Consider the following 25847-nt stretch of genomic DNA (forward strand, 5'->3'; position numbering starts at 1 on the left):
ACTCTGGTTTCATGCCACCAGCCCACCTTACAACTCTATATACTCTGTACAGTCAGAATATGAACTTATTACTCATTGTGGCCTAGGAAGTGACACAATGAGTAAGGCATCAGATTCTGAAATATGAGGTCCTAGGTTCAGTCCCCAGCATCACATGGAGTGATGCTCTGGTTCACTGTCCTTTCCTCTCTCTTTTTTATTAATAGCTCTTAAAGAAAAAGGGGGGGTGGGGCCTGGTGGTGGCACATATGCTTAAATACACACATTACAGTGTGCAAGGACCTAAGTTCAAGCCCCTGGTCCTCACCTGCAGGGGGAAACTTCACAAGTGGTAAAGCAGAGCTGCAGGGGTCTCTCTGCCTCCCTGTCTCACCCTCCCTCCTCAATTTTTCTCTGTATCCAATAATAAAATTTTTAAAATTAAGAAAAAAAGAAGGAAAAGAAAAAGAAAATCTCTTAAGAACCCACCCATAACTCCTTGTGATATTTTTATCCACAGCTCTGGGCCTTCACACCCAATAATACACTTTATTTTCCTGAACTATTTGTTTTCTCTAAAGCATATTGTCTGTTAACATAAATTTTACTCTAAGTAGTCAGCTTCTTCCCTTTATTTAAGCTTATATTGAACTAAGTTCTTTTTGGGCCCTCTATATTCTTTCTTCTCTCTCTCTCTCTCTCTCTCTTTCTCTCACTGAAGAGAAGAGAAACCAAAACACTGCTCAGCTCTGGCTGGGGATTAAGACTGAGACTTCAGATCTTCAGGCATGAAAATTGTTTGCATAATCATTACACTATCTCCCCAGCCCTTGACCATCTATTCTCAGTGCTAACTGGAAAGAAGTTTATAAAGTAAAAATAAATAAATAAATAAATAAAGTTAAAGTTCTATCATTCTCTACTTCAATTCCATTTATCTCTTGGTGCCTGTTCTTATACTTTATCCAAATTTCCTGATTTGTGTATTGCCAGAAGAAGAAGGAAGATGAATTGGATGGGAAACGGAGGAAGGAGGGTATGAACTTGGTGATCCCGTTTGTTCCTTCTGCTGATAATTCTAACCTCTCTGCTGACGGAGACGACTCCTTCATTAGTGTGGACTCTGCCATGCCCAGCCCTTTCAGTGAGGTAAGGCTTACAGTGGAGGCGAGCACAGCCCAGCCTTCTGTGGCCTTTGCTTCTACAGGCAGGCTGACTTCTCTAAAGCCAAAACAAGGGGCTTTAGCCCAAGAGTTAAATCTGGGCAGGAGAGGGGATAGTATCGGATCTTGAGACACATGCTTTTGTTTGAGAGCTGTGGGCCCATCCTGCCTCTTCTTCCCAGATCTCCATCAGCAGTGAACTGCACACAGGATCCATCCCCCCTGACGAGAGCAGCAGTGACATGCTGGTCATTGTAGATGACCCTGCATCCTCCGCCCCGCAGTCTCGGGCAACCAACTCTCCTGCCTCCATCACAGGCTCTGTCTCAGACACAGTTAACGGTAGGTATCATGGCTGTCCCCATGGCCCAGGCCTCAGGAAAAACTAATACCTAGGGGCAAGGGCCTGAATGGTTCCTTTCTGTTAAAAGAGTAGGGTATAGCAGAAAGGTATTTAAGGCTCATTCTCCCATTGCCCTGTCCTGTGAAGGGGAGACTGGGACCATTTGAAGAAAGCAAGATAGAAATTTTATGAAATTATTTTGAAATATTTATTACTTAATGCTTCATTGTTTTCTAGTTATCCTAGTACTTCAGAATAGCTCATCCTCATTTTTTCTCTAGAGTTAGCATTTCTGGGCTTTCTTCACTGTACCCTGTGGACCCAGTGTTGCTAAGTGTTTCAAGAGGAACTGTGCATTTAGCATTTGGGACCACAAAGTTGATTTCTCCAAGTAAGAGCACATTGATGTGTGCAGTTGAATCACAGATAGCAAGTTCCTGGTTCATTTAAAGAAGAACTTCAGGGGGCTAGGTGTTGGTACACCTGGTTGAGTGCTCAAGGAACTGAGTTCAAGCCCCCCATTCCCACGTGCAGGGGAAGCTTCACAAGGTGAAGCAGGGCTGCAGGGCTCTCTCTCTCCCTCCCTCCCTCTCTTCCTCCCCCTTCCCTCTTGATTTCTGGCTCTCTCTCTATCCAGTAAATAAAGATAATAAAAGATAATAAAAACTTTTATTTTTGCCTCCAGGGTTATTGCTGGGGTTCAGTGCCTGCACCATGAATCCACTGCTCCTGGAGGCCATTTCCACCCCTTCTGTTGCCCTTTTTGTTGTAGCCTTGTTGTGGTCATTATTGTTATTGTTGATGTCGTTCGTTGTTGGATAGGACAGAGAGAAATGGAGAGAGGAGGGGAAGACAGAGAGGGGGAGAGAAAGACAGACACCTGCAGACCTGTTTCACCATCTGTGAAGTGACTCCCCTGCAGGTGGGGAGCTGAGGGCTCGAACCAGAATCCTTACGCTGGTCCTTGAGCTTTGCGCCACCTGCGCTTAACCTGCTTTGCTACCTCCCGACCCCCAAATAAAATTTTTAAGAAGAAATTCAAGAGGCCAGAAAATAGCTCATGGATGCCCTGCTTGAAGTCCAGGCACCACATGGGAAGCTCCATGAATGGTAGAGTGACGCTGTGTATGTATTTTCTCTTGCCTCTTGTCTGCCTGAAATTAAAAGGGGAAAAAATGTCCGCTGAGAGTAGTGGAATCATGAAAATGTGAAGTCCCAGCACATAATCAAGAAATGTCAGGATGGGAGTTGGGTGGTAGCGCAGTGGGTTAAGCACAGGTAGTACAAAGCACAAGGACCGGCAGGATCATAGTTGGAGCCCCTGGATCCCCACCTGCAGGGGAGTTGCTTCACAGGTGGTAAAGCAGGTCTGCAGGTGTCTCTTTCTCTCCCCCTCTCTGTCTTCCCCTCCTCTCTCCATTTCTCTCTGTCCTATCCAACAACAGTGACATCAATAACTACAACAGTAAAACAACAAGGGCAACAAAAGGGAATAAATAAATATTTTTTTAAAAAAAGAAGAAGAAGAAAAGAAATGCCAGGCTAGAAAGCTAAGTCATGAGCTGGGGAGACAGCATAATGGCTATATAAAAGCCTTTCAAGCCTGAGGCTCTGAGGTCCCAGATTTAATCCCAGAACCACATAAACCAGAACTGAGCAGTGTTCTGGCCTCTTTCTCTCAGTGTCTTTCACTTTGTATGTACTGTTTCTCATTAAAATAAAATAGGTCTCTCTCTCTCTCTCTTTCTGTCTCTCTCTTTTTTCCAACCTTGGCCGGTTCACCCCTCCTTAGGCAACCTAGTGGTCCCCCGCTCCCGGGAGGTCACCATATTGATGCCGAACTTAGTGCGGACACCGATCGCCATAGCGCACTGCAGCCCAGAACTCCTGCGCTCAAGTGATCCTCCAGCCTCAGCCTCCCAAGTAGCTGGGACTATAGGTGCGCACCACCACGCCTGGCTCTCTCTCTTTTTTGTGCCTTTCTCCACTAGAGCACTGCTTAGCTCTGGCTTAAGGTAGTATGAGGAGTTGAACCTGGGACCTCTTAGAACCTCAGGCATGAGTCTATTTACATAACCATTATGCTATCTCCCCTACCCTAGTCTCAGTTTGAATAAAGAAGTAGCTGTGGATCTGTGAAATCATGCACGCACTCGCATGTGTGCACACACACAAACTGGAATGAAAACCATCTTGAGGAGTCAGACTATTTAGAATTCCTAGTAATTCTGTGTGATTTAGTGGCCAACCATGAAACAGAAAATGGACCTCCTTTGAAGTCTTGACACAAACACCCTGAGAGGCAGTCTCCTCGGGCAACATGTAAAGAGATTAATTTTTTTCCCTCTTGGCCCATCTGATCCCACAGGAATTTCCATTCAGGAAATGCCAACTGCTGGCCGTGGTCACTCTGCCCGAAGTCGAGGCCGCCCCAAAGGTTCAGGAAGCACAGCCAAAGGAGCAGGGAAAGGCCGAAGTCGAAAGTCAACTGCAGGCAGTGCTGCTGCCATGGCAGGAGCCAAAGCTGGAGCTGCGGCCGCCTCTGCAGCCGCCTATGCAGCATACGGGTACAACGTGTCTAAAGGTATGCAGGCCGGGTACCAAGGGCTCCCCTGCTTGGGGTGGTCTGGAAGCTCTGTGTGGAGCAGGGTAGAGACACCACCCTCACCCCACCTCAGGGTCTCCCCTCACTCTTGTAGCTTGGGAAAGTACTACCTTTGAGGTGGACATAACTGTGAAAAGAAATTCTGGACTATATTCAGGAGTCAGAAGTTTCCTTGCTTTTAGAACATGTCTTTTTGTTCCCTTAGGCCACCCATCTCAGTAGTGACATTGCTGGAGTTTAGGCTGACACAATTAGCACTAGCCCAGCTGTGTGCTTCATCACATCACACCTGCTATGTACTTTTAGGACAGTGTGTGAACCCTGTTCTGGAGTGTCTTAGTGAGGAAAAAATGGGGGCCAGGCCAAGAGATAGTTCACTCCACAGGGTATATGCCTTACTGTGTGAGAAGTCTTGAGTTCAAGCTCCAGCACCACTGGAGCATCAAGGATGGCACAGGGAAGAGCTCCATGGGTTGCGGGTAGAGCTATACTGAGGTATCTCTTACCATTCTCTCTGAACAAAAAGAATGAAGGATTTTGACTCACAGGCCATGGCATAAAGGCCCTGAATTCACTCCCCAGCATAACATAAAAGAGATGTGAGATAGGAGTCAGGCTGTAGCGCAACGGGTTAAGCGCAAAGCACAGGGACCGGTGTAGGGATCCGGGTTCAAACCTCCGGCTCCCCACCTGCAGCGGGGTTGCTTCACAGGTGGTGAAGCAGGTCTGCAGGTGTCTGTCGTTCTCTCTCCCTCTCTGTCTTCCCCTCCTCTCTCCATTTCTCTCTGCCCTATCTAACAATGATGACATCAATAACAATAGTAACTACAACAATAAAAAACAAGAGCAACAAAAATGGGAAAATTAAAAAAAAAAAAGACTTCCATGCTTGAGACTCCAAGGTCTCAGCTTCAGTCCCCAGCACCACCATAAGCCAAGCTGAGCAGTGCTCTGGTATTTGTGTTTCTCTGATAAAAATAAAATAAATATAAAATAATAATAATAAGAGATGTGAGATAAGGGGGCCAGGTGGTGGTGCATCTGGTTAAGTGCACACATTATAGTACACAAGGATCCAGGTTCAAGCCCCTGTCCCTGCCTGCAGGGGAAAGCTTCACGAGTAGTGAAGCAGGGCTGCAGGTGTCTCTATGTTCTCCTCCCTCTCTGTCCTTCTCTATCTCCTCTTCCCCTCTCAATTTCTCTCTGTCTCTATCCAATAAAAAAAAAAAAAAGCAAGAGATGTGAGGTAGACAAAGAATTTGTATGTGGAGTGTGTTAAATAGCAGAGCTCGTCAGGAAGGTTGTAGATAGGTGGGAGCTGGCAGCTGACGGTAACCATGGGGCCACTAGTGGCCCAGTCATGCTGCACTGGAGAGCAACTGTAGGGGTCAAGATTGGAAAGACATGGCTCACCTTATGACAGAAGCTGGTCAGCTGTCTGACAAGGGACTCTGGGGAGCCCGAGTAGAGACGTGGTAGTGATGACCATGAAGTATGGAGGATAAATTCGATGGTGGAATGTAGGGCACCTCAGAGTAAGAAGCCTAGAGCCCATCTGTAGACCTCTTTTCTCATCAAAGGTTTGGGATCAGGGTGGTGGCTTAGTTGTAGAGGCCCTGGATTTAAGCCCTGGCACCACATGAGAACCACAAAAATAAGTAGGACTCCAGATTGACAGAGCGCTGCTTTATGCTTTTTTTCTTGTTAAATGTGTTTGGGTAGAGGGTAGATAGTATAATAGTTATACAAAGAGACTCTCAAGCCTGAGGCTCCAAAGTCCTAGGTTCAATCCCCCATACCACCATAAACCAGAGCTGAGCAGTGATTTGATAAAAAGATAAAAATAAAAAGTGTGTATGTGTTTTTAATATATATGTGTATATTTTAGAGAACATGGGACAGATATAAATGGCATTAGCATACAAGACTTGCATGTAAGAGGTCCCAGCTCTCTGGCACCAATAACCAAAGCTAAACAACCAACCAAAACCACAAAGAACATAAGTTTTAGTGTTTGATTCACAGATTTATTGCAGCAAGCAAGGGTGTCACTGACTAGAAAGTACCTGGCCTTTGGCAGTGCTGAGTGTTGATCTACTTCCCCTTCTTCCTCCCGTACCACCCATTCAATAGATAAGAAGTTCTGTAGCCTTGCTCAGTGTTTTCTTAGAAAACAGAAGCCATGTGGGCCTGGTGGTAGTGCAGCAGGTTAAGTGCATATGACGCGAAGCGCAAAGACCAGCATAAGGATCACAGTTCGAGCCCCTGGCTCCCCACCTGCAGAGGGGTCACTTCACAAGTGCTGAAGCAGGTCTGCAAGTGTCTTTCTCTTCCCCTGTCTTTCCCTCCTGTTTCTGTTTCTTTTTTTTTTTTTTCATTATTACCTTTATTTATTTATTAGATAGAAACAGCCAGCAATTAAGAGGGAAGAGGTGATAGAAAGGGAGAAAGACAGAGAGACACCTGCAGCCCTGCTTCATCATTCGCAGAGCTTTTCCCTTGCAGGTGGGGACTGGGGGCTCAAACCGGGGTCCTTGTGCACTGTAACATGTGTGCTCAACCAGCTGCGCCACCACCTGGCCCCCTCTATGTCTTTCTGTCCTATCCAACACCAATAGCAACAGCAAGGGTAACAAGGGCAACAGAAATGGGGAAAATGGCCTCCAGGAGAATTTCTTCTGGAAAACTGGACTGAGGAAAGGCTTGAAGGGCTTGATTAATGCTTGGTGACTAGGAATGGAAGCAAGGAAGGGAATAACTTGGAGATGGCATGGGGTCCCCCTGGATGAGAAAGAGACATGTGCCTGCTCACCAAGCACTTAGAGGTCTTTGTAGCAGAGTAAAGCCACTACACAAGCAACCACTGAAGCATCCTGTTAGACAGTACTTCTCAGATGCCAGTAACTCACACAGAGAAGAGGGCATTCACTGTTTTTCAGGGAGCCATTACTGGAGACTTGGAAGTCTGAACTGGCTTGCTGGCCTCGGGGCAGGCAAGGGAGCCGTGTCCTCTATGTGGGTTTGGGCACAGGATGGAAGGACAGCCAGACTGATGGAGAGCAAATGACACTTTTGGAATTAGAGGGAAGCAAAGACACCATAATGATTCTGCAAAAAGACCTTCATGCTTAAGGATCTGACATCCCAGATTTAATGTCTAGCACTATCATAAGCTAGAGTTGAGCAGTGCTATGGTTAAAAAAAATAAATAGCAGCGGCCACAGGGAACAATGAAGTCCTTGAGGTACTGGGCCCCAAGAGTAACCCTAGTGGCCAAAAAAAGGCACACATTTTTGAGTGGTTGTTCCATGCCACCTATTCGGGCATGAGAGCACCTAAATAATAATAACTATATATATATATATATATATATATATATATGGAGAGAGAGAGAGGAAGCAGCTGGTCATAACTGGTGTCCCTGGCATGCCTTTGTGGAACACATGCTCTGGCAAGGTAACAGGAGAGAATTGAGAAGTTGTCATTTTTCTCTTCAAAACACATCTGTCTTACTGATGTGACAGTTGACAAGAAAAGCAGCGATGTGTTAGGGAGAAGAGAGTATAGACCCTGGTCATCAGGGTCAGGCACCACCATGTTCTGCTGGGTTGGGACTTAACACACTCTCTCTCTCCTTGCAGGAATCTCTGCCAGCAGCCCTCTGCAGACATCCCTCGTCCGGCCTGCTGGCCTTGCTGACTTTGGACCTTCAAGCGCCTCTTCTCCCTTGAGTTCCCCTTTGAGCAAAGGAAATAATGTTCCTGGGACTCCCAAGACCCTCCACTTAACCAGCAGCCTAACCCCAGACTCCCTAGTTCGGAAACAGGGCAAAGGCACTAACCCTGCTGGAGGACGGTAACCACCTGGGCCTCCAGCTTCCTTCAACCAAACCAGGGGCTAGAGGAGTCCTGTCCTGAAATGGCCACTGGGCCCCATGCCCAGGTCAGAGGACAGTGGTGACCAGTTGCAGTAGGGAAGCTAGTGGTTGGTATGAGCGCTTCTGTCACCTGTGTTTCCAGAAGAGTGTGCTGGCACTGCCTGTAGAAGAATGCTCAAGGCCAGGGGTTAGTCCCCTGCATCTCAGACCACCATTGCGGCCACATCTTAACCCTTGCCATCCTGGGGAGGGGCTGATGCAGACCCCCTTAGATGCTCAGGTGTGCTGTCTCCCTCCCCACTTCACTCTAGCTCTGAAATGTGGTGAAGAGTCTTCCACAGAGACTTCCCCTGGGACTGCAATCCACAGGGCTAGGAAGGGAGGGGCCAGAGACCCAGCATCCTCGGTCTCTGGGCAGCTCTCCTGGTCTCAAACTCCTTTGCCAGTGTCACCTGGGAAGAGACTTGGCTGCCTGAGAAGGTACTGGCTTGTGAGGAAACAGAGGGCTTAGAGGTGGCGTGCCTGAGTCCAGATTTCCCAGTTTCCTCCCCACCCTGCACGGTTCACACCAGAGAACCTTCAGGTCCTACCAGCAGCAGTAGCAACAGCTCCCACCAGGACTCCTAGAAGCCAGGAAAGTGACCAGGAGCCACAGCAATCAGCAGGACCTCCTTACCACCCCTCCTGAAGACCCCCACCCCACCCCACCCTCCCTGAATGCACAGTCTTCCTCACCCTTGCCCGCCCCCCTGCTTGGCCATATGCACTGTCTATATTGCACTGAGAGGAAGGGACAGCAGGAGTGAGGTGGTGTGGATGAGGGAAGGTAGCTCCCCAGGGCTCTCCTGCCCACCGGGCCCCACCTGCCTGCACTTGCTGCCCTCCCAGAGGCGGGGTTGTTAGTGTGGGAGGGTTCTTGCCTGCCCCGCCTGCCCGTTGTCTTGGGGGTGCAGGTGCTTCCTGGCAGATCAGCCTCTTAATTTGCACACCTGAAAATCGCGGAATTGAGTCTAGATAGATTGATTTTTTTAAACTTTTTTTTTTTTTTTTGGAGTGAGGGTAGTAGGGGAATCATTTAATTTAAATCATTGATTCCTTGCTCAGACCCAGACTCCGGTGTACAGATGCTATTTAGAGGGAATCAGAAAAATGCCAAGCCTTTTTTCTCTTTGAATGTGCTGTCTATTTTTATAACTGAACTTGTATATATGTATAAAGAGAGACACATCTTTCTTTTACTAACTGGAGAAAAAAAATCTTAAATAAAATGGAGTGATAATTTTATGTAAACTGAGGCATATGTGGTCTTCATTGTTGCCTCTGTGTGTATGTTGAAGGGGAGACTGGTAGAATTGAGGGGAACAGCTCTAGCTGGGGTAGGGGGAAGTCTCTGGTGTGTTCATCTAGCTTAGGAACACACCTGCAAACCTCGGAGGGGAGGGGAAGAGAGGAGTGGGGTGGCTCTAAGACTGAGCCCTTTGCCACGGCCTGCAGTTCTATGGAGTGGAAGACTATTCTGTTTCCAGAAACCATAACTGAACTCACCCTGGCAGTGTACAGTATGTCCAATCTCCACCTCATAGGGACTTTATGACCTCGTTCTAAAACCAAATACAAGTGTGTGTGCCTGAGAAGCCAGCCCATACATAGCTGCAGAAATAACTAACCAACCATGAAAAGAACTTAGCGTCCTCAAAAGCTGCAGTGCTGTTAAGAATCATTAGAGAAAACAGTGAGATAGGTTGACTAAGGATTCCAGAGACATTGAGGCTTTGAAATTCTAGCTCCTGGGTCATGTGGACACAACAAATTCCATGCCTGGCGGGCTTGTGTTTGTGAAATTGAAGGAAAACACTGATAGGCTCTGGCGTCATCTCTAAACAGGGCTCATGCTGTCCCCGAGTGCTGGCTCTATGGACTCTGGGCAGCTGCCTCTCATTCAGTCCCAGGTCACCCTCTTCCTGTCTTGTATGACCTCAGCATTATCAGATATGTCTTACTTTTCTGGCTAAGGAACTTGACAAAGTCCTCTTACAGAGCAACAGTGTCAGCTTCCCACTTGGTCATGCTTTCATAGCAATGCTCAGGATGACTTTTCTGACAGAGTGAAAGACTACAGCACCGAAGCTTCCTTCAATGCTTGGGAGGTTGGGGGGGGGGGGGGGGTCAGGCTTGAAAATTGGTCCTATGCAACACACTATGCAAGTGAACTATGTCACTGGCCCCCTGTGCTTTTGATCAGTCATTTCTGCAAGAAAATATGCTTCCTTTTCACCTACTTTAGTCCAGTCCCTGAAGAAGTGCGGTCAGCATCTCATACTGAGAGACATTAATGGCTTTCATACTCCTCAGAGGGGAGAAGAGGGCCTGAAGGCTTGAGTGTGTTTGTTTGGTGCCATTAGGCTTATCATGACTACACAGCTCCATTGTTTCCAGCAGCCACTTTTTTTTCTTCTTCCTCCTCCTCCCCCTCCCCTCTTCCTCTTTTTCTCCTCCTCCCCCTCCTTTTTCTCCTCCTTTTCTCCCTCCTCGGCCTCCTCCCCCTCCTCCTCTTCTGTGGAGGGTAAAACAGAAATATCTGCAGCGCAGCTCCAGTCCTGAAGCTTCCTCTTGTGGGTGGGGACCAGAAGCTTGAATCTGAATCCTTGTACATGGTATTGTGTGTGCACTACCAGGTAGGTGTGTCACCAGTCAACCCCGACTCTTAACTCCTAAACATGAAGCTTTGCAGCTTATCACCAACTCCAGTTCAGTCCTATGAGACAGAATAGAAACAAGACTTGAACTCCTGCCAGTTGGGATGCAGAAGTTTCAGACTCTCTTCCCCACCTACCCCTACCCCCATTTCCCTTCAGCACCCCATGGGATGTCTGACCAACATGATCAGAGAACAAGACATGCCCCCAGGAGATAACTGTCCACCCACCTAGCCCTCTTAATGTGAACTCAGTCAGTTTACTGCCTCCACCTACCCTGCCTGATGGACAGTCTGACCACCAGCCCTGATCAAAGGACTCTATCTGTCTGGGATTTATCTCATATATTTTCTATTTTAAAATATACTAAGTTTTTAGATATATTTTCTTTTTTAACTTTTTTATCTTGATTTGTTGGAGACAGAAATTGAGAGGGAAGGGAGTGATAGAGAGGGAGAGAGACACCTTCAGCACTGCTTTACCACTTGTGAAGCTTTCCCCCTGCAGGTGGGGACTGGGGCTCGAACCTGGGTCCTTACGCACTGTAACGTGCACTCAAAAAGGTGCACCACCACTTGGACCTTAGATACATTTTATATGTATTGGATAGAGACAGAAATCAAGAGGGAAGGGGGACATAAGGAAAAAAAGATTCTTGCGGCACTGCTTCACTGCTCAGAAAGTTTTCCTGCGGTGTTCTTGCAAATGGCAGTGTATGTGCTCAACTGACCCCAAGTCATTTATTTTTACCAGAGCACTGTGCTCAGCTCTGGCTACTGTGGTGCAGGGGGTTGAACCTGGGACATTGGAACCTCAGGCATAGAGTCTCCTTGCATAGCTGGGGCTTGGTGCCTGCACTACAAATCCATTGCTCCTGGAGGCTATTTTTTCCCTTTTGTTGCCCTTGTTTATCTTTGTTATTATTATTGCTGTCCTTGTTGCTGGATAGTTGTTGCTGTGAAGCAACCCCCCTACAGGTGAGAAGCTGGGGGCTCAAACCAGGATCCTTCAGCTATCCCATGAGTTTTTGCACCATGTGCACTTAACCCACTGTGCTACCACCCGGCCCCCTTCCCTCTCAATTTCTAACAATCTCTATCCAATAAATAAATAAAGGTAATAAAATATTGAAAATAATGTTTTTGTGAATTCATTATTTCTTAGGGGTTTGTACACCTCTGCTATGGACATATATAAAAGTATTTGTAGGGAGTCAGGCAGTAGTGCAGCGGGTTAAGCGCAGGTGGTGCAAAGTGCAAAGACCGGCTTAAGGATCATGGTTCGAGCCCCCAACTCCCCACCTTCAGGGGAGTCGCTTCACAAGTGACGAAGCAAGTCTGCATCTGGCTTCCCCATCTCTCTCCATTTCTCTCTGCCCTATCTAACAACGACGACATCAATAACAACAACAATAATAACTACAACAACAATAAAAAAAAGGGCAACAAAAGGGAAAATATTTAAAAACAAGGGCAACAAAAGGCAATAAATAAATATTTAAAAAAGTTAATTGTAATGTGGTCTGGGAGGTGGTGCAGTAGATAAAGTGTTGGACTCTCAAGCATGAGATCCTGAGTTCAATCTCTGGCAACATATGTACCAGAGTGATGTCTGGTTCTTTCTCTCCTACTTTCTCATTAATAAAATCTAAAAAATAAAAATAAATAAAAGTAATTATACTCAGTTCAACTGCTACAGTGGCTTGGATTTGTATCAAGTAACAACTTAGACACGTAATTGTAACATCCTAAAAGTGGTTGAATGTAGACTGTATAATGTATATATATTATGTGTATAATATATATTACATGTAGTAATATATGTTATATGTATGTAGGAGGGGAGATAGGAAAAGAGAAAGACACCTGCCTCATCTTGGAAGGAATTCATAGGAATCAGGGCTCAGGCGGTGGCTCACCTGCATAAGCACACACATTACTGTGAGCAAGGACCCAGGTTCAAGCTCCTGGTCCCCACCTGCAGGGGGGAAACTTCACGAGTGGTGAAGCAGGGCTCTTTCTCTGTCTATATCCCCCTCCCCTCTCAATTTCTCTTAATCTCTATCCAATAATAAAAAATAAAAGATTTCTTTAAATGTAGGAATCACGTTAAGTGAGATAAGCCAAAAGGAGAAAGACCAATACTGGATTTACTCATAGGTGAAACTTAAGAAACAAGAACAGAGGGGGATCAGGCAATAGCGCAACAGGTGAAGGTGAAGCACACATGGCATGAAACACAAGAACTGGCACAAGGATCCAGGTTCAAGCCCTGGGATCCCCACCTGCAAGGAGGTCACTTCACAAGCGGTGAAGCAGGCTGCAGGTGTCTTTCTCTCCCCTTCACTCCTCCTCCTTTCTTAATTTCATTCTGTCCTATCTAACAACAACAACAGCAATAACAATAATAACAAGGGCAATAAAAATGAAAAAAAAAACAGCCTCCAGGAGCAATGGATTCCATAGTGCAGGCACAGAGCCCCAGCAAAAACCCTGGAGACAAAAAAGGAAAGAAAGGAAGGAAGATAAAGAGAACAGAAAAGGAAAATGCAAAGTGAACCTTGAACTGGGTTTGATATATTGCACCAAAGTAGGGAACTCTGGGAAGGGAGGAGAAGGCACGGGACCGGGGTCCTGATGCACGATGGTGAAGGGGGACTTACTGGGGCTAAGTGTTTGGCAGACAGACACCTATCAAGGGGAGATGAGAGGTTAAACCCATGTTCAGCAATACTTGTGCTGTGATTCATTGGTTCCCCCCCCTCCAATAAACTGAAAGAAGAAAAGACAGGCAAAAAAAAAAATTGTGGCCTAGGCGGTAGTACAGTGGATAAATGTTGGGACTTTCAAGCATGAGGTCCTGAATTCAGTATGTGGCATCTCATGTTGTAGAGTAATGTTCTGGTGTTCTCTCTCTCTCTCTCTCTCTCTCTCTCTCTCTCTCTCTCTCTTCCATCCCTCCCACATTAGTAAATACACAGAAAGAGAAAGAGAGGGGAGGCGGGCAACAAAAGGGAAAAAATAAATATTAAAAAAAAAGTTAGAGAGAGAGAGATGGGTAGGAAGGAAGGAGGGTTGGTCCGAAGCCCTTTATAATCTCCCCTCACTATATATACTATGACAATGCTTCTCAAACTTTAGTATGATTGGGAATCACTGGGATTTTCTTGAAATGCAGATTTGGCTTCTTGGTCCTGGGGGACCCCTTCAGCCCTGCCAGTCCATTTTTTTCTCCCTTGCTTACACCCCAGGGTGGTACTTCTGCTGGGTCTTGAATCTGTGTCCCTCTGTTTTGAGTAGACTCCACCTGGTTAGAACCTCTGATGACTAATATGTGGGTTAGAGAACCTTAGCCAGATGCCAGGACCCTGTCTCAGGGTTGAAAGGAAATAACTTCAGTAACTATCTGGAGAGATCTGGAGAGGTGTACCCAGAACATCCAATGGGTACATCCAATGTCAAGTGTGCAACCTTGATCAGAACTCCAGCAGAGTATTTATTGGTAAAACTGCATCACATTAAAAGAAATGAGGAAGGTCAAAGATGTTTTTAAGTAAACATACTTAAGGACCAAATATAAAAGCACAAATAACTTTCAGGGTGAAGAAGACATGTAGGTAAGGGTGATTAAAACTTAATTAGTATTCTTCGTCTGAATGTCATTAAGGTAAGAGTGATTAAAACTTAATTACAGTATTCTTCGTCTGAATGTCATTAAGGCATGTGTACCTCTTTGATGGCCCAGGAAATATTTGTTTATTCTCAGGTCACACTATGCACAAACCCCAAATTCTTCAGAGAAGGAGCCAAACATCAGAGCTACAGATAAATGCATTTTTGTATTATCTCTAGGTCTGTGGGCTGACACTCTCCAGACTTCAGCCTTAGGATGGGAGGGAGTTGTGACAAAAGGGTGAGTGCCTGAAGCCTGTCTTTCTTTCTTTCTCTCTCTTCCTTTCTCTCTCTCTTTCTTTCTCTTTATTTCCTACTTTCTTTTTTATTATTTTATTTGTTTACTGGATAGAGATAGAAACCCAGAGGGAAGCAGAGATAAAGAGGGAAGAGACAGAGACACCTGCAGTACTGATTCACCACTTGTGAAGCCTTCCCCCAGCAGATGTGAGTAAGAGGCTTGAACCCAGGTCCTTGCGCAATGTAACACATGCACTCAGCCAAGTGTGCCTCTGCCCTGGCCCCTCTGCAACCTTTCTTTTCTTTCTTTTTTTTTTTTTAATATTTATTTATTCCCTTTTGTTGCCCTTGTTGCTTTTTTGTTGTAGTTATTATTGTTGTTGTTATTGATGTCATTGTTGTTGGATAGGACAGAGAGAAATGGAGAGAGGAGGGAAAGACAGAGAAGGGAAGAGAAAGATAGACACCTGCAGACCTGCTTCACTGCCTGTGAAGCGACCCCCCTGCAGGTGGGGAGCCAGTGGCTTGAACCAGGATCCTTACTCGGGTCCTTGTGCTGCGCTACCACCCAAGCCTTTCTTACTGAGCAGACCTCATGCTGTTTTTAGACAAAGGAATGCACCTGATAACAATCAACTAGACATGTTTTGTAAACATGGAGGCAAGGGTAAAACCAATAGAATTTTTTAAAGATTTCTTTATTGATATTTATATTTATTCCCTTTTGTTGCCCTTGTTGTTTTATTGTTGTAGTTGTTATTGTGGTTGTTACTGATGTCGTCGTTGTTGGACAGGACAGAGAGAAATGGAGAGAGGAGGGGAAGACAGAGAGGGGGAGAGAAAGACACCTACAGACCTTCTTCACTACCTGTGAAGCGACTCCCCTGCAGGTGGGGAACCAGGGGCTCCAACCGGGATCCTTACGCAGGTCCATTAATGCTTTGCACCACATGCTCTTAAGCCACTGCGGTACTCCCCCACCAATAGAATTTTTAAGAACAAATATTAGGAAGTCTGGAATCAGGAAACTTCTTCCACTAGGACCACTGATCCTTGGACTCAGTGGTTTCTTTCTTAAAATAGAAAGAGAATGGGAGGGAGGAAGAGAAGGAAAGACAGAGAGAGAGAGAGACCGAGACCACTGCACCTAAGCTTCCTAAGCTGGCCTCACACCTGCATCTCATGTGGCAAAGCAGCACACTATCCAAGTGAGCTATTTCCCTTACCCAACTCACTGTTTTCTGCCATGTGTTTTCAGGCCACAGGATCCTGGGTGAGGTTTTCAGTTCATTGTTCTCACAAGCCCAGCTTAGGAGTGTGAAGAAGCTGGCAGATCCAGTCCTGGAGCTCAGTGGATCCTGGGAGGAAGTCCAGTCCAACCATCTTCATGGAGCACATGGCAATCAGAAATGGGGCCTCCTTCTTTTTCTCCTTCCCTCTCCCCCTTTTAAAAAATATTTATTTAGGGGGTTGGGCGGTTGCACAGCGGTTTAAGTGCATGTGGCACTGGCACGAAGTGCAAAGACTGGTGTACCGATCCCGGTTAGAGCCCCTGGCTCCCCACCTGCAGGGTAGTCGCTTCACAGGTAGTGAAGCAGGTCTGCAGGTGTCTTTCTCTCCCCCTCTGTCTTCTCCTCCTTTCTCCATTTCTCTCTGTCCTATCCAAGAACAACGACATCAATAACAACAATAACAATAAAAAACAAGGGCAACAAAAGGGAAAATAAATAAATTATATATATATTTAATAGAGCCAGCAAGAATTTGAGAAAGAAGGTCAAAAAAAGAGGGAGTGAGATATCTGCATCATTGCTTCACTTCTTGTGAGGCTTCCACACACAGGGTGGTGGTGGTGGAGAATTGGGGGCTTGAACCTAGATCCTTTGTGTATGTGTACATGCTAGTGTGTGCTGTATTGCATGACCCACCAGCTGTCTCCTGTATGTTTCTTTAACCCTGACATTATATAGTCACATTCAGAACGTGACAAAGAGCCAGATGCTCCCCTGACATTAGTGTACAGGATTTGGAAGCCTCTGTGAATTACTACACAAGTCCTCATAGCAGGGAGCAGGCTAGGCTGCTTCCTAAATCCTCTGCTCCAGGAAAGTGGTCCTGCTGGGCTCAGCCAGTGGCTGCAGTGGGTTGGCCTTTAACTCCCCAGGGACTCAGGGCTCTGGGTGAGGAAGAGGACTGAGTGGGTGGTCCTTGACCCAGCAGGCAGGCGGGATGTGTGGTCCAGCAGCAGGGGAATGGAACAGAGGGGAGCTATACTTAGCAGGGTCAGGCCCTGTGGCTGTGGCAGGAGCAGAGTTCCGTGAAGCTAGAAATAATTCCTCTACTGTCCTCCCTCTTCCTCCCACCCTCCCATGAAGGGCTGAGCTGAGAGATAACAGGCATTGCAGGGACGGACCTTGCTCAGGCAGAGTTGGGAAGCAGCTGCTATCACTGCCCCCAGATGTTTTTCCTTCTCCTTTATATTTATTATTAGTATGAGAGGGAGAGAAGCAAAGCATCACTCTGGCATATGCGTGGGAAGGAGAGAGGGAGAAAAGGAGTGTGAGAATACTAGCGCAGCACTCTACACGTGTGAGGCCAGGAACTAAAGTTTGGAGATCCAAGGTTCTATCCATTATGCCAACTCCCAGGCCACAACAAATAATATTTAGATAGAGGCAGAAATCAAACTAAAGAGATCATAGCATCAAAGCTTCCTTTAATGTAGTGGGGGCTGAACTCAAACCTGGGTCACATACATGCAAAGAAGAGCACTATCCAAGTGAGCTATTCCTTCTTTTACCTCTCTATCAAAATGAGGAGGAAGAGGAGAAGGAGGAGAGGAAGAATTGGTAGAACAAGAGGAAGAGGGGGAGAAAGTGGGAGAAAGGCCATGCAGCGGTGCAGCCAGTTAAGTACACACATTACTATGCACAAAGAGCAAGGTTTAAGACGATGGTCCCCACCAGCAGAGGGGAAGCTTCATGAGAAGTGAAGTAGTGCTTCAAGTATTTCTTTCCCTCCCTCTCTATCTTCCCATCCCTTCTCAATTTCTCTCTGTTCTAACAAATAAAAGGAGGAGGAAAAAAAGGAAAAAAAAATGGCCACTCATGGAGAAGCCACACAGAAACATAAGCACCCTTCCCAGTCACCAGCATGGGAGCCCAGCCTCCCACTTACAAGCAGGCAAAATTGGGGTGCTCAGAAGGCGACAGCCAGCAGGGTGGTGCCATTCTTCCCTAGAGTGGCCAGGCTAATCCTTCCTAAACAGAGGGATGCTGTGTGATCAGTGGTCCCTAGCCAGGCTAGGGTGCGTGCATGGTGGGTGCTGCCTTGGCAGCTCCCAGGCTGTACATACAAGCCTGCAGAACCAGCGCTTCTTGGAGGCAAATGAGTACTGGCCTTGACAGGTCTGGACTGGGCCTTTCTTCCAAGAGGACATGTGACATCTTCCAAAGGGCATCCACTGCACCCACTCCCCATGGGACTCTAGAGTACCCCTGCACTGTGCCAAGTGCAAGGTCATATGAAGCCCCTGTTGTGGAGGGTATGTGTGTGGCGTGGGGGGTAGACCCATCAAAATGGGGGTGGGAAAAGGGAAGAGCAACAGCTTCTGGAAGCTTGGTGTCAGGGTTGAGTGCTGCCAGGCTGCTGGGCAAGGACTGGGCTGTAGAAAGAGGAGGCAGGAGGAGACACAAGCTCAACGGACAGTGGGAGCCAAAGTGGAGAAGAGAGCTGGGGCCAGGCTCCTGAGGTAGTTTATTCTGAGGTTAAGAGGATCATGCAACCCCTGAGGTGTGCAGTGGATAAAGTGTTAGACTCTCAAGTCTGAGGACCCAAGTTTAATCTCTGACATGGTATGTACCAGAGTGATGCTGGTTTTTTTCCTCTGTCTCTCATGAGCAAATAAATCTTTAAAAGGGCTGGTGGTGGCACACCCATTAGAGCACACATGTCACTGTGCACAAGGACCCGGATTCAAGCCCTCAGAACCACCTGCATGGCATTGAAGTGATGAAACAGTGTTGCAGGTAGCTCTCTGTGAAGCGGGTAACACAGTGAAGCAGTGCTGCTCTCTCTCTCTCTTTCCCTCTTGATTTCTCTCTGTCCCTTTCAAATAAATAAATAAAAGCTAACAAACAAACAAAGCAGTGGTGAGTTAGAAGCCCAGAAAAATAGCTCACTTGGATAGTTCACTTTTTTACCACATATATGACCCACGTTTGAACCCAGCACCCACTGCACTGGAGGAAGCTTAGGTGCTTTAGTTTCTTTATATATATTAGGGAGAGGTGGGGGGAGCTGGCCAAGAGCAGTGCAACACTGGAAAAAAAAAAAAAAGGACAAATGTGGAACAGACAGGAATACAAAAGAAGAAGAAGAAATAAAGAAAAGAAAAAGAAAAACTACAGACCAATATCCTGATGAACATAGATGCTAAAATATTGAACAAAATTCTAGCCAACCAGATACAGCAGTAGATTAAAGACTCTTCATCATGACCAACTGGGGTTTATCCCAGGGATGCAAATTTGGTCTAATATATGTAAATCAATCAACATGATCCACCATGTCAAAAAAAGTAAGACCAAAAGCCACATAAATAGATGTATGTGATCAACAGATGCAGAGAAAGCCTTTAACAAAATCCAACATCCATTCACAATCAAACAAAAAATGGGAATAGATGGAAAATTCCTCAAGATAGTCGAGTACATATACAGCAAACCTACAGTCAACATCATACTCAACGGTGAAAAATTTCCCCTCAGATCAGGTACTAGACAGGGCTGCCCACTATCACCATTACTAGTCAACATAGTGTTGGAAGTTCTTGCCATAGCAATCAGGCAGGAGCTGGGAATTAATGGAATACAGATTGGAAGAGAAGAAGTCAAACTCTCCTTATTTGCAGATGATATGGTAGTATACATAGAAAAACCTAAAGAATCCAGCAGGAAGCTCTTGGAAATTATCAGGCAATATAGTAAGGTGTCAGGCTACAAAAGTAACATACAAAAGCCAGTGGCATTCCCAAGTACCTTCTAATCCAGGCCTCACAGCCCTTGACAAGGAAACAAAACAAACTCAAGGAAACAAACAACTAAACTAAACTTTTCCTCTACAGGAGGAAAGCCACAGAACAAAACACACAGCACCATAGAACTCAACTTCCCTGTGGTCCAGGAGGTGGTGCAGTGGTAAAGCTTTGGACTCTCAAGCATGAGGTCGCGAGTTCGATCCCCAGCAGCACATGTGCCAGAGTGATGTCTGGTTCATTCTCTCTTTCTCATAAATAAATAAAATCTTACAAAAAAAAATGGACCTACCTTAAAAAAAAAAAAGAACTTGGGAATCGGGCGGTAGTGCAGCGGGTTAAGCTCAGGTGGCACAAAGTGCAAATACCAGCATGAGGATCCCAGTTCGAGCCCCCGGCTCCCCACCTGCAGGGGGTCACTTCACAAGTGGTGAAGCAGGTCTGCAGGTGTCTATCTTTCTCTCCCCCTCTCTGTCTTCCCCTTCTCTCTCCATTTCTCTCTGTCCTATCCAACAACGACGACAACAACAATAATAACTACAACAACAATAAAAATCAACAAGGGCAACAAAAGGGAAAATAAATAAATATAAAAAGAAAAACTCTTACCCACATGCTAAAAAAAAGCAAACTCAACTTCCCTACAAGACGAGAGAGTGACTGCCACTGAGCTACCCCACTCCTGATGACCATTTCCCCCCCTCTAGACAGAGTGTGAGAGACAGAGAATAGACGCCTGAAACACTGCTCCAGAGATGTGAAGCTTCCCCCCACTGCAGGTGGGGACAGAGGGTTAGAACTTGAGCCCTCATGCATGAAAAGATGTGTTCTACCTGGTGCATCACCTCCTAATACCCCCCAAATAGCTTTTAAAAATGGTATAGTGATTTAATAATGATTGACAAGACTGGGATAAGAGAGGTACAATTCCATACAATTCAATTCGGTCCACCAGAGTTTATATCCCCTCTTCCCCCATTAGAAATTTCCCTGTTCTGGAAGTGTGGATCAACCTGTCAACACCCATGTTGAGCGAGGAAGCAATTACAGAAGCCAGACCTTCCACCTTCTGCATCCCACAATGATTCTGGGTCCATACTCCCAGAGGGATAAAGAATAGGGAAGCTATCAAGGGAAGGTATTGGATACAGAGTTCTGGTGGTGGGAATTATGTGGAATTGTACCCCTCTTATCCTATGGTCTTGTCAATGCTTCCATTTTATAAATAAAAAAAGAAGGTTTCATGTTCTTTTTAAAATTTTTTTATTATCTTTATTTATTTATTGGATAGAGACAGTCAGAAATCAAGGGGAAAGGGGGTGATATATATATAGAGAGACAGAGATAGCTGCAGCACTGCTTCACCACTCCAAAGCTTTTCCCCTCCAGGTGGGGGCCGGGGGATTGAACCTGGATCCTTACGCATTCTGTCATGTGCACTCAACCAGGTGCCCACCTCCTGGCCCCTAGTTTCCCTGTTCTTAATCCTTCTAGGAGTATGGACAATTTTTTTTTTTTTGCTTCCAGGGTTATTGCTGTGTTATTTTGTGCAGGCACTATGAATCCACTGCTTCTGGAGGCCATTCTCCCCATTTTGTCCTTGTTGTTGTTATTGTTATTGCTGTTGTTGTTGGGTAGGAAAGAGAGAAATCAAAAGAGGAGGGGAAGGCAGAGAGGGGGAAGAAAGACACCTGCAGACCTGCTTCATAGCTTGTGAAGCGACCCCTCTGCAGCTGGGGAGCCGGGGGCTCAAACCGGGATCCTTATGTCCACTTCCATCAGGTGCGCTTAACTAGCTGCACTACCACCAGAAGCATTTTTACTTTTTACCAGAGCACTGCTCAGCTCTGATGGTGATTTGAGGGATTGAACCTGGGACTCAGGAATGAGAGTATATTTGCATAACCACTATGCTATCTGCCCAACCAAAGATCTTTATGGGGAGCCGAAGGTGGGAGGTCTGGCTTCTGTAATTGCTTTTCTGCTAGACATAGGCATGAACAGGTCAATCCATACCCCCATCTCATTTCTATCTTTCCCTAGTGGGGCAAGTAGGTGAGGAGGGTACTAGATCTAAGTATAAAATATTTTATTAAGAGGGGGCCAGGCAGTTGCACACCTGAAGCAAACATTACAGTGCACAAGAACCCAGATTTAAGTCCCTGGTTCTCACTTGCGGGGGAAAGATTCACAAGTGGTGAAGCAGGACAGCAGGTGTCTCTCTTTCCCTCTCTGCATCTTCCTCCCATCTCAATTTCTGTCTCTATCCAATAATAAATAAAGGAAAATATTTGATTAAGTACTTAATGGTGTCATTTTTAGTTCTTTCTACCTGCTTGCTGCACTGTAGTCTATTGCACACTTTTACTTTAAGATATATGTTTTTCCCCAACGTATGGATACATATGCACATTATGCCCTGTCTGATGGACCCTGGTTTATATCTAGGTTCTAGAACTTTGATAGGAAGTGTGACACCCTCCTAAAATGGAACTAAGGAGTCCTATGTGCTAAGGAAGGTCTCACCAGAGGAGTACTGGAACTGGAAGGTTGACATCCCAGATCTGGCATCTCTGGACACAGTCTGACATGAAACATGTTGAGGTGGCCCTGGTTGCATTGATTTGGTTGAAATCAGTGGATGCAGTAACAAATGGTATGGATCAAGAGAAGCATGAATGAAGGTGAGCAAAGGCCCAAAAGTTCTAGGACTGGGAGAAATCCAGGTTTTATATAGAATGAAGAAGGTTCCTTGCTGACTTAGAGTTTAAGGAGACAATAAATAATTGAAATTTTTAGTGCATAGACTTCAGTTCTGAGTCCTTCAATCTAAGCATTCAAGATTTCAAATGAGTAAACTGATTGAGTTTTAACACTGGACTTAAAATGTTAATGAATTTCTAATAATGACTTTTTAAAATATTAAATCACCTATAATCTTATAATCATATATATATATATATATATATATATATATATATATATATATATATATATATATATATATATACATTTAATTATTAGTGAGAGCACAAGTGAAAACCAGAGCATCATTCTGGTACATGTGATGCCAGGAATTGGACTTGGGGGTCTCATGCTTGAGAGTCCATTGCTTTATTCATTGTCTCTCCCCTGCAACGCAACCTGACATACAACCTTCCAACTCACACTCCTTCCTTAAAGGCCTACCCAGGGTTGCCCATCTCTGGGTCTCAGCACTGCCAGCTGTGATTCTGCAGTAAAAGGTCCAGGACTCAAGGCTTGTTGGCTCAGTAGAAAGCAATCAGTGGTTGATCCTTCCCAGGCCTGGTTCTCCAGAAGATACGCTTGAGGGGTGAACAGGATAATTAATTGGGGTCCCACCTAATTCTGAAATCCCTGAGGCTGGGCACCCACCCAGCAACATGTCCAAGTTACCTCACCTCACCCATCCGCCCACTAAAGAAAACAAAATGTCAGCATTCACATGTGAAAAATACTAAAAAATAGCAGGCCACTTTTTAGTTAAACTCTTAATCATGAGGTACTAAGTTCAATCCCTGGCATCACATTTGCCTGAGTGATGCTCTGGTTCTCATTCATAAATAAATAACTATTAAAAAACAACAACAAAATGGGGGCTCGCAAAACAGCTCACTTAGATAGTGTTCTGCTCTGTCATATGTGTTACACTGATTCAAGCCTTGCATCTACTACATTGCTCTCTACTTCTAGCAGTCTCCACCTAAAAATGTAAAATGGGCTGAGCAATGGTGCACGTATTACCATGCGGGAGGACCCAGGTTCAAGCCCCAAACCCCTGTAGTCTCTCTTCCCCTTCCTATTTCTGTCTCTCAGAAAAAGAGAAAAAATAAGTCCCCGGTCCTCACTTTGTGTGTGGGGGGGTGAGTTTCACAAGTAGTGAAGCAGTATTGCAGGCGTCTCTTCCTCTCTTTTTAAAAAAATATTTATTTACTTATTCCCTTTTGTTGTCCTTGTTTTATTGTTGTAGTTATTATTGTTGTTGTTATTGATGTCATTGTTGGATAGGACAGAGATAAATGGAGAGAGGAAGGGAAGACAGAGAGGGGAAGAGAAAAAGAGACACCTGCAGACCTGCTTCACCTCCTGTGAAGCGACTCCCCTGCAGGTGGGGAGCCGGGGGCTTGAACCAGGATCCTTCAGCTGGTCCTTGCACTTTGCGCCACCTGCACTTAACCCACTGTGCTACCGCCCAACTCCCTCTTCCTCTCTTTTTGTTTTTGTGATAGGGATAGAGAGAAGGTGAGAGGGAAGGGCAAGATGGAGATAGAACTTTCAGCCCTGCTTCCCGGCTTGTGAAGCTTTCCCTTTGTAGGTGGGGACCAGGGCCTTGAACCCATGTCCTTACACATCATAACATGTGCACTCAACAAAATGCACCACAGCCCAGCCCCTCTTCTTCTCTATTTCCCTCTCTGCTCTCAATTTATGTCCTATTGAGAGAGAGAGATAGGAAGAGTCAGGGCTGGTGGTGGTCTATCTGGTTGAGTGCAAATTTTATTTATTTTTTAAAATATTTATTTATTTATTCCCTTTTGTTGCCCTTGTTGTTTTATGGCTGTAGTTATTCTTGCTGTCATCGTTGTTGGATAGGACAGAGAGAAGTGGAGAGAGGAGGGGAAGACAGAGCGGGGGAGAGAAAGACAGACACCTGCAAACCTGCTTCACCGCCTGTGAAGCAACTCCCCTGCAGGTGGGGAGCCGAGGGCTCGAGCTGGGATCCTTATGCCGGTCCTTGCGCTTTGCACCACCTGCGCTTAACCCGCTGTGCTACCGCTCGACTCCCTATTTTTTTTTTTTTAAGTAAATAGGACTGAAGAGGGAGGCATCAGGTATCCAGTGTGGAGTGCACCTGTTATAACACACAAAGGCCTGGGTCCGAGCCCCAAGTTTCCACCTGCAGGGGAAAAGCTTTGCAAGTGGAGAAGCAGTGCTGCAGGTGTCTTCTTTCTCTCCCCCTATCAACCCCTTTCCTCTCGATTTCTGACTGTCTCTATCCAATAAAGATAATAAAATCAAAAAATTTTAAAAAGTGAATGACTTGTGGTCCGGGAGGTGGCGCAGTGGATAAAGCATTGGACTCTCAAGCATGAGGTCCTGAGTTCAATCCTTGGCAGCACATATACCAGAGTGATGTCTGGTTCTTTCTCTCTCTCCTCCTACCTTTCTTATTAATTAATAAATAAATTATTTTTTAAAAGTGAATGACTTGAAAATTTTAACCTTCTGCAGCTGGAAATCTGTCCAGTGCCCATATCCAGCCTGTCAGTGTGCCCCTGTCCTGATCCAGGAGGCCACTGCCCGGGCTCTCTGCCATTCCTGTCATGCCGCCTTCAAGTACCAGAAGATCCTGGCAGGATACCTTTCCCCAACAACAGCCAAAACGAGAAATGCCAACACGCAGGCCCTACCATGAGGCTGACCCTTCTGGGGACAACCAATTAGGCACCAGCCCTGAGGGAAGGGTAGTAGCAGATACATGACAACCTTGAGTGTCCTCAAGGAGGACACAATGATGTCAGACACACCTCAGGCAGCTTGGGCAGATAGTGAAGGACTGGACCTAAGTTCTGCTCCAGTCAGTGTCAGCTGGGCCCTGCACCCTTCCTGCAGCCCCAGAGCCCACAGACAGGCTGAAATTCCAGAAGTTGGGAGGTGGCATGGGTGGGCTGAGGTGCGAGAAAAGCAGTCCAACACCAACAGCACATATACTCCCCAACCAGGACAAACCATGGTCCCAACAACCAGAGCTCAGGAGGTAATGGGGAGCATCTTGGCCTCCAAGTCCCTCAGACTAGAGGTCTCTGCTCTGCAGCTGGAAGCCAGGGTGAACCTCACTTCAGGAACACATGCCAAGCACAGACACAGGGTCTGGAGGACACAGCTAAGAGGGTTGTCCAGCAGTCCCACTAGCTGGCCTCTCCATTGCCAGCAGGTCTTACTGCATAATTGGGACTCTGGTGGTACCCAAGGGAAGTTCTGAGACCAGCTGGCCTTATGCTGGGGGCAGGAGCTAGAAAACCCCAGCTCTGAGATTTCCACAGCTTCACCACCCCAACCACCCTAAATCCAGCTGAAGAATCACCACATTCCAGGACCTGGGAGGTGGCACAGTGGATAAAGGTTTGGATTCTCAAGCTGAGTTCCTTTCTCTCTTCCCTTGCATTCATGTATATATAAAGTCTTTAGGTTAAAAAAAAAATCAAATAGAGTCATG

At 46.0% G+C, this 25847-nt stretch overlaps 1 protein-coding gene across 2 annotated transcripts in view; it reads left to right on the forward strand.

Moving 5' to 3' along the window:
* The window catches only part of INO80 (INO80 complex ATPase subunit), a 143933-nt gene extending 134672 nt beyond the window's left edge, over positions 1–9261 (forward strand). For both annotated transcript variants that reach the window (XM_060175111.1, XM_060175110.1), the window contains 4 exons: positions 973–1128; positions 1325–1484; positions 3854–4069; positions 7732–9261. In XM_060175111.1, coding sequence (XP_060031094.1) covers positions 973–1128; positions 1325–1484; positions 3854–4069; positions 7732–7949 — 750 coding nt within the window. In that variant the 3' untranslated portion in view covers positions 7950–9261. The remainder of the gene's footprint in view (positions 1–972; positions 1129–1324; positions 1485–3853; positions 4070–7731) is intronic.
* The last annotated feature ends 16586 nt before the right edge of the window (positions 9262–25847 follow it).

This window comes from Erinaceus europaeus, chromosome 16 (assembly GCF_950295315.1).
Source record: "Erinaceus europaeus chromosome 16, mEriEur2.1, whole genome shotgun sequence".
Taxonomy (NCBI): Eukaryota; Metazoa; Chordata; class Mammalia; order Eulipotyphla; family Erinaceidae; genus Erinaceus; species Erinaceus europaeus.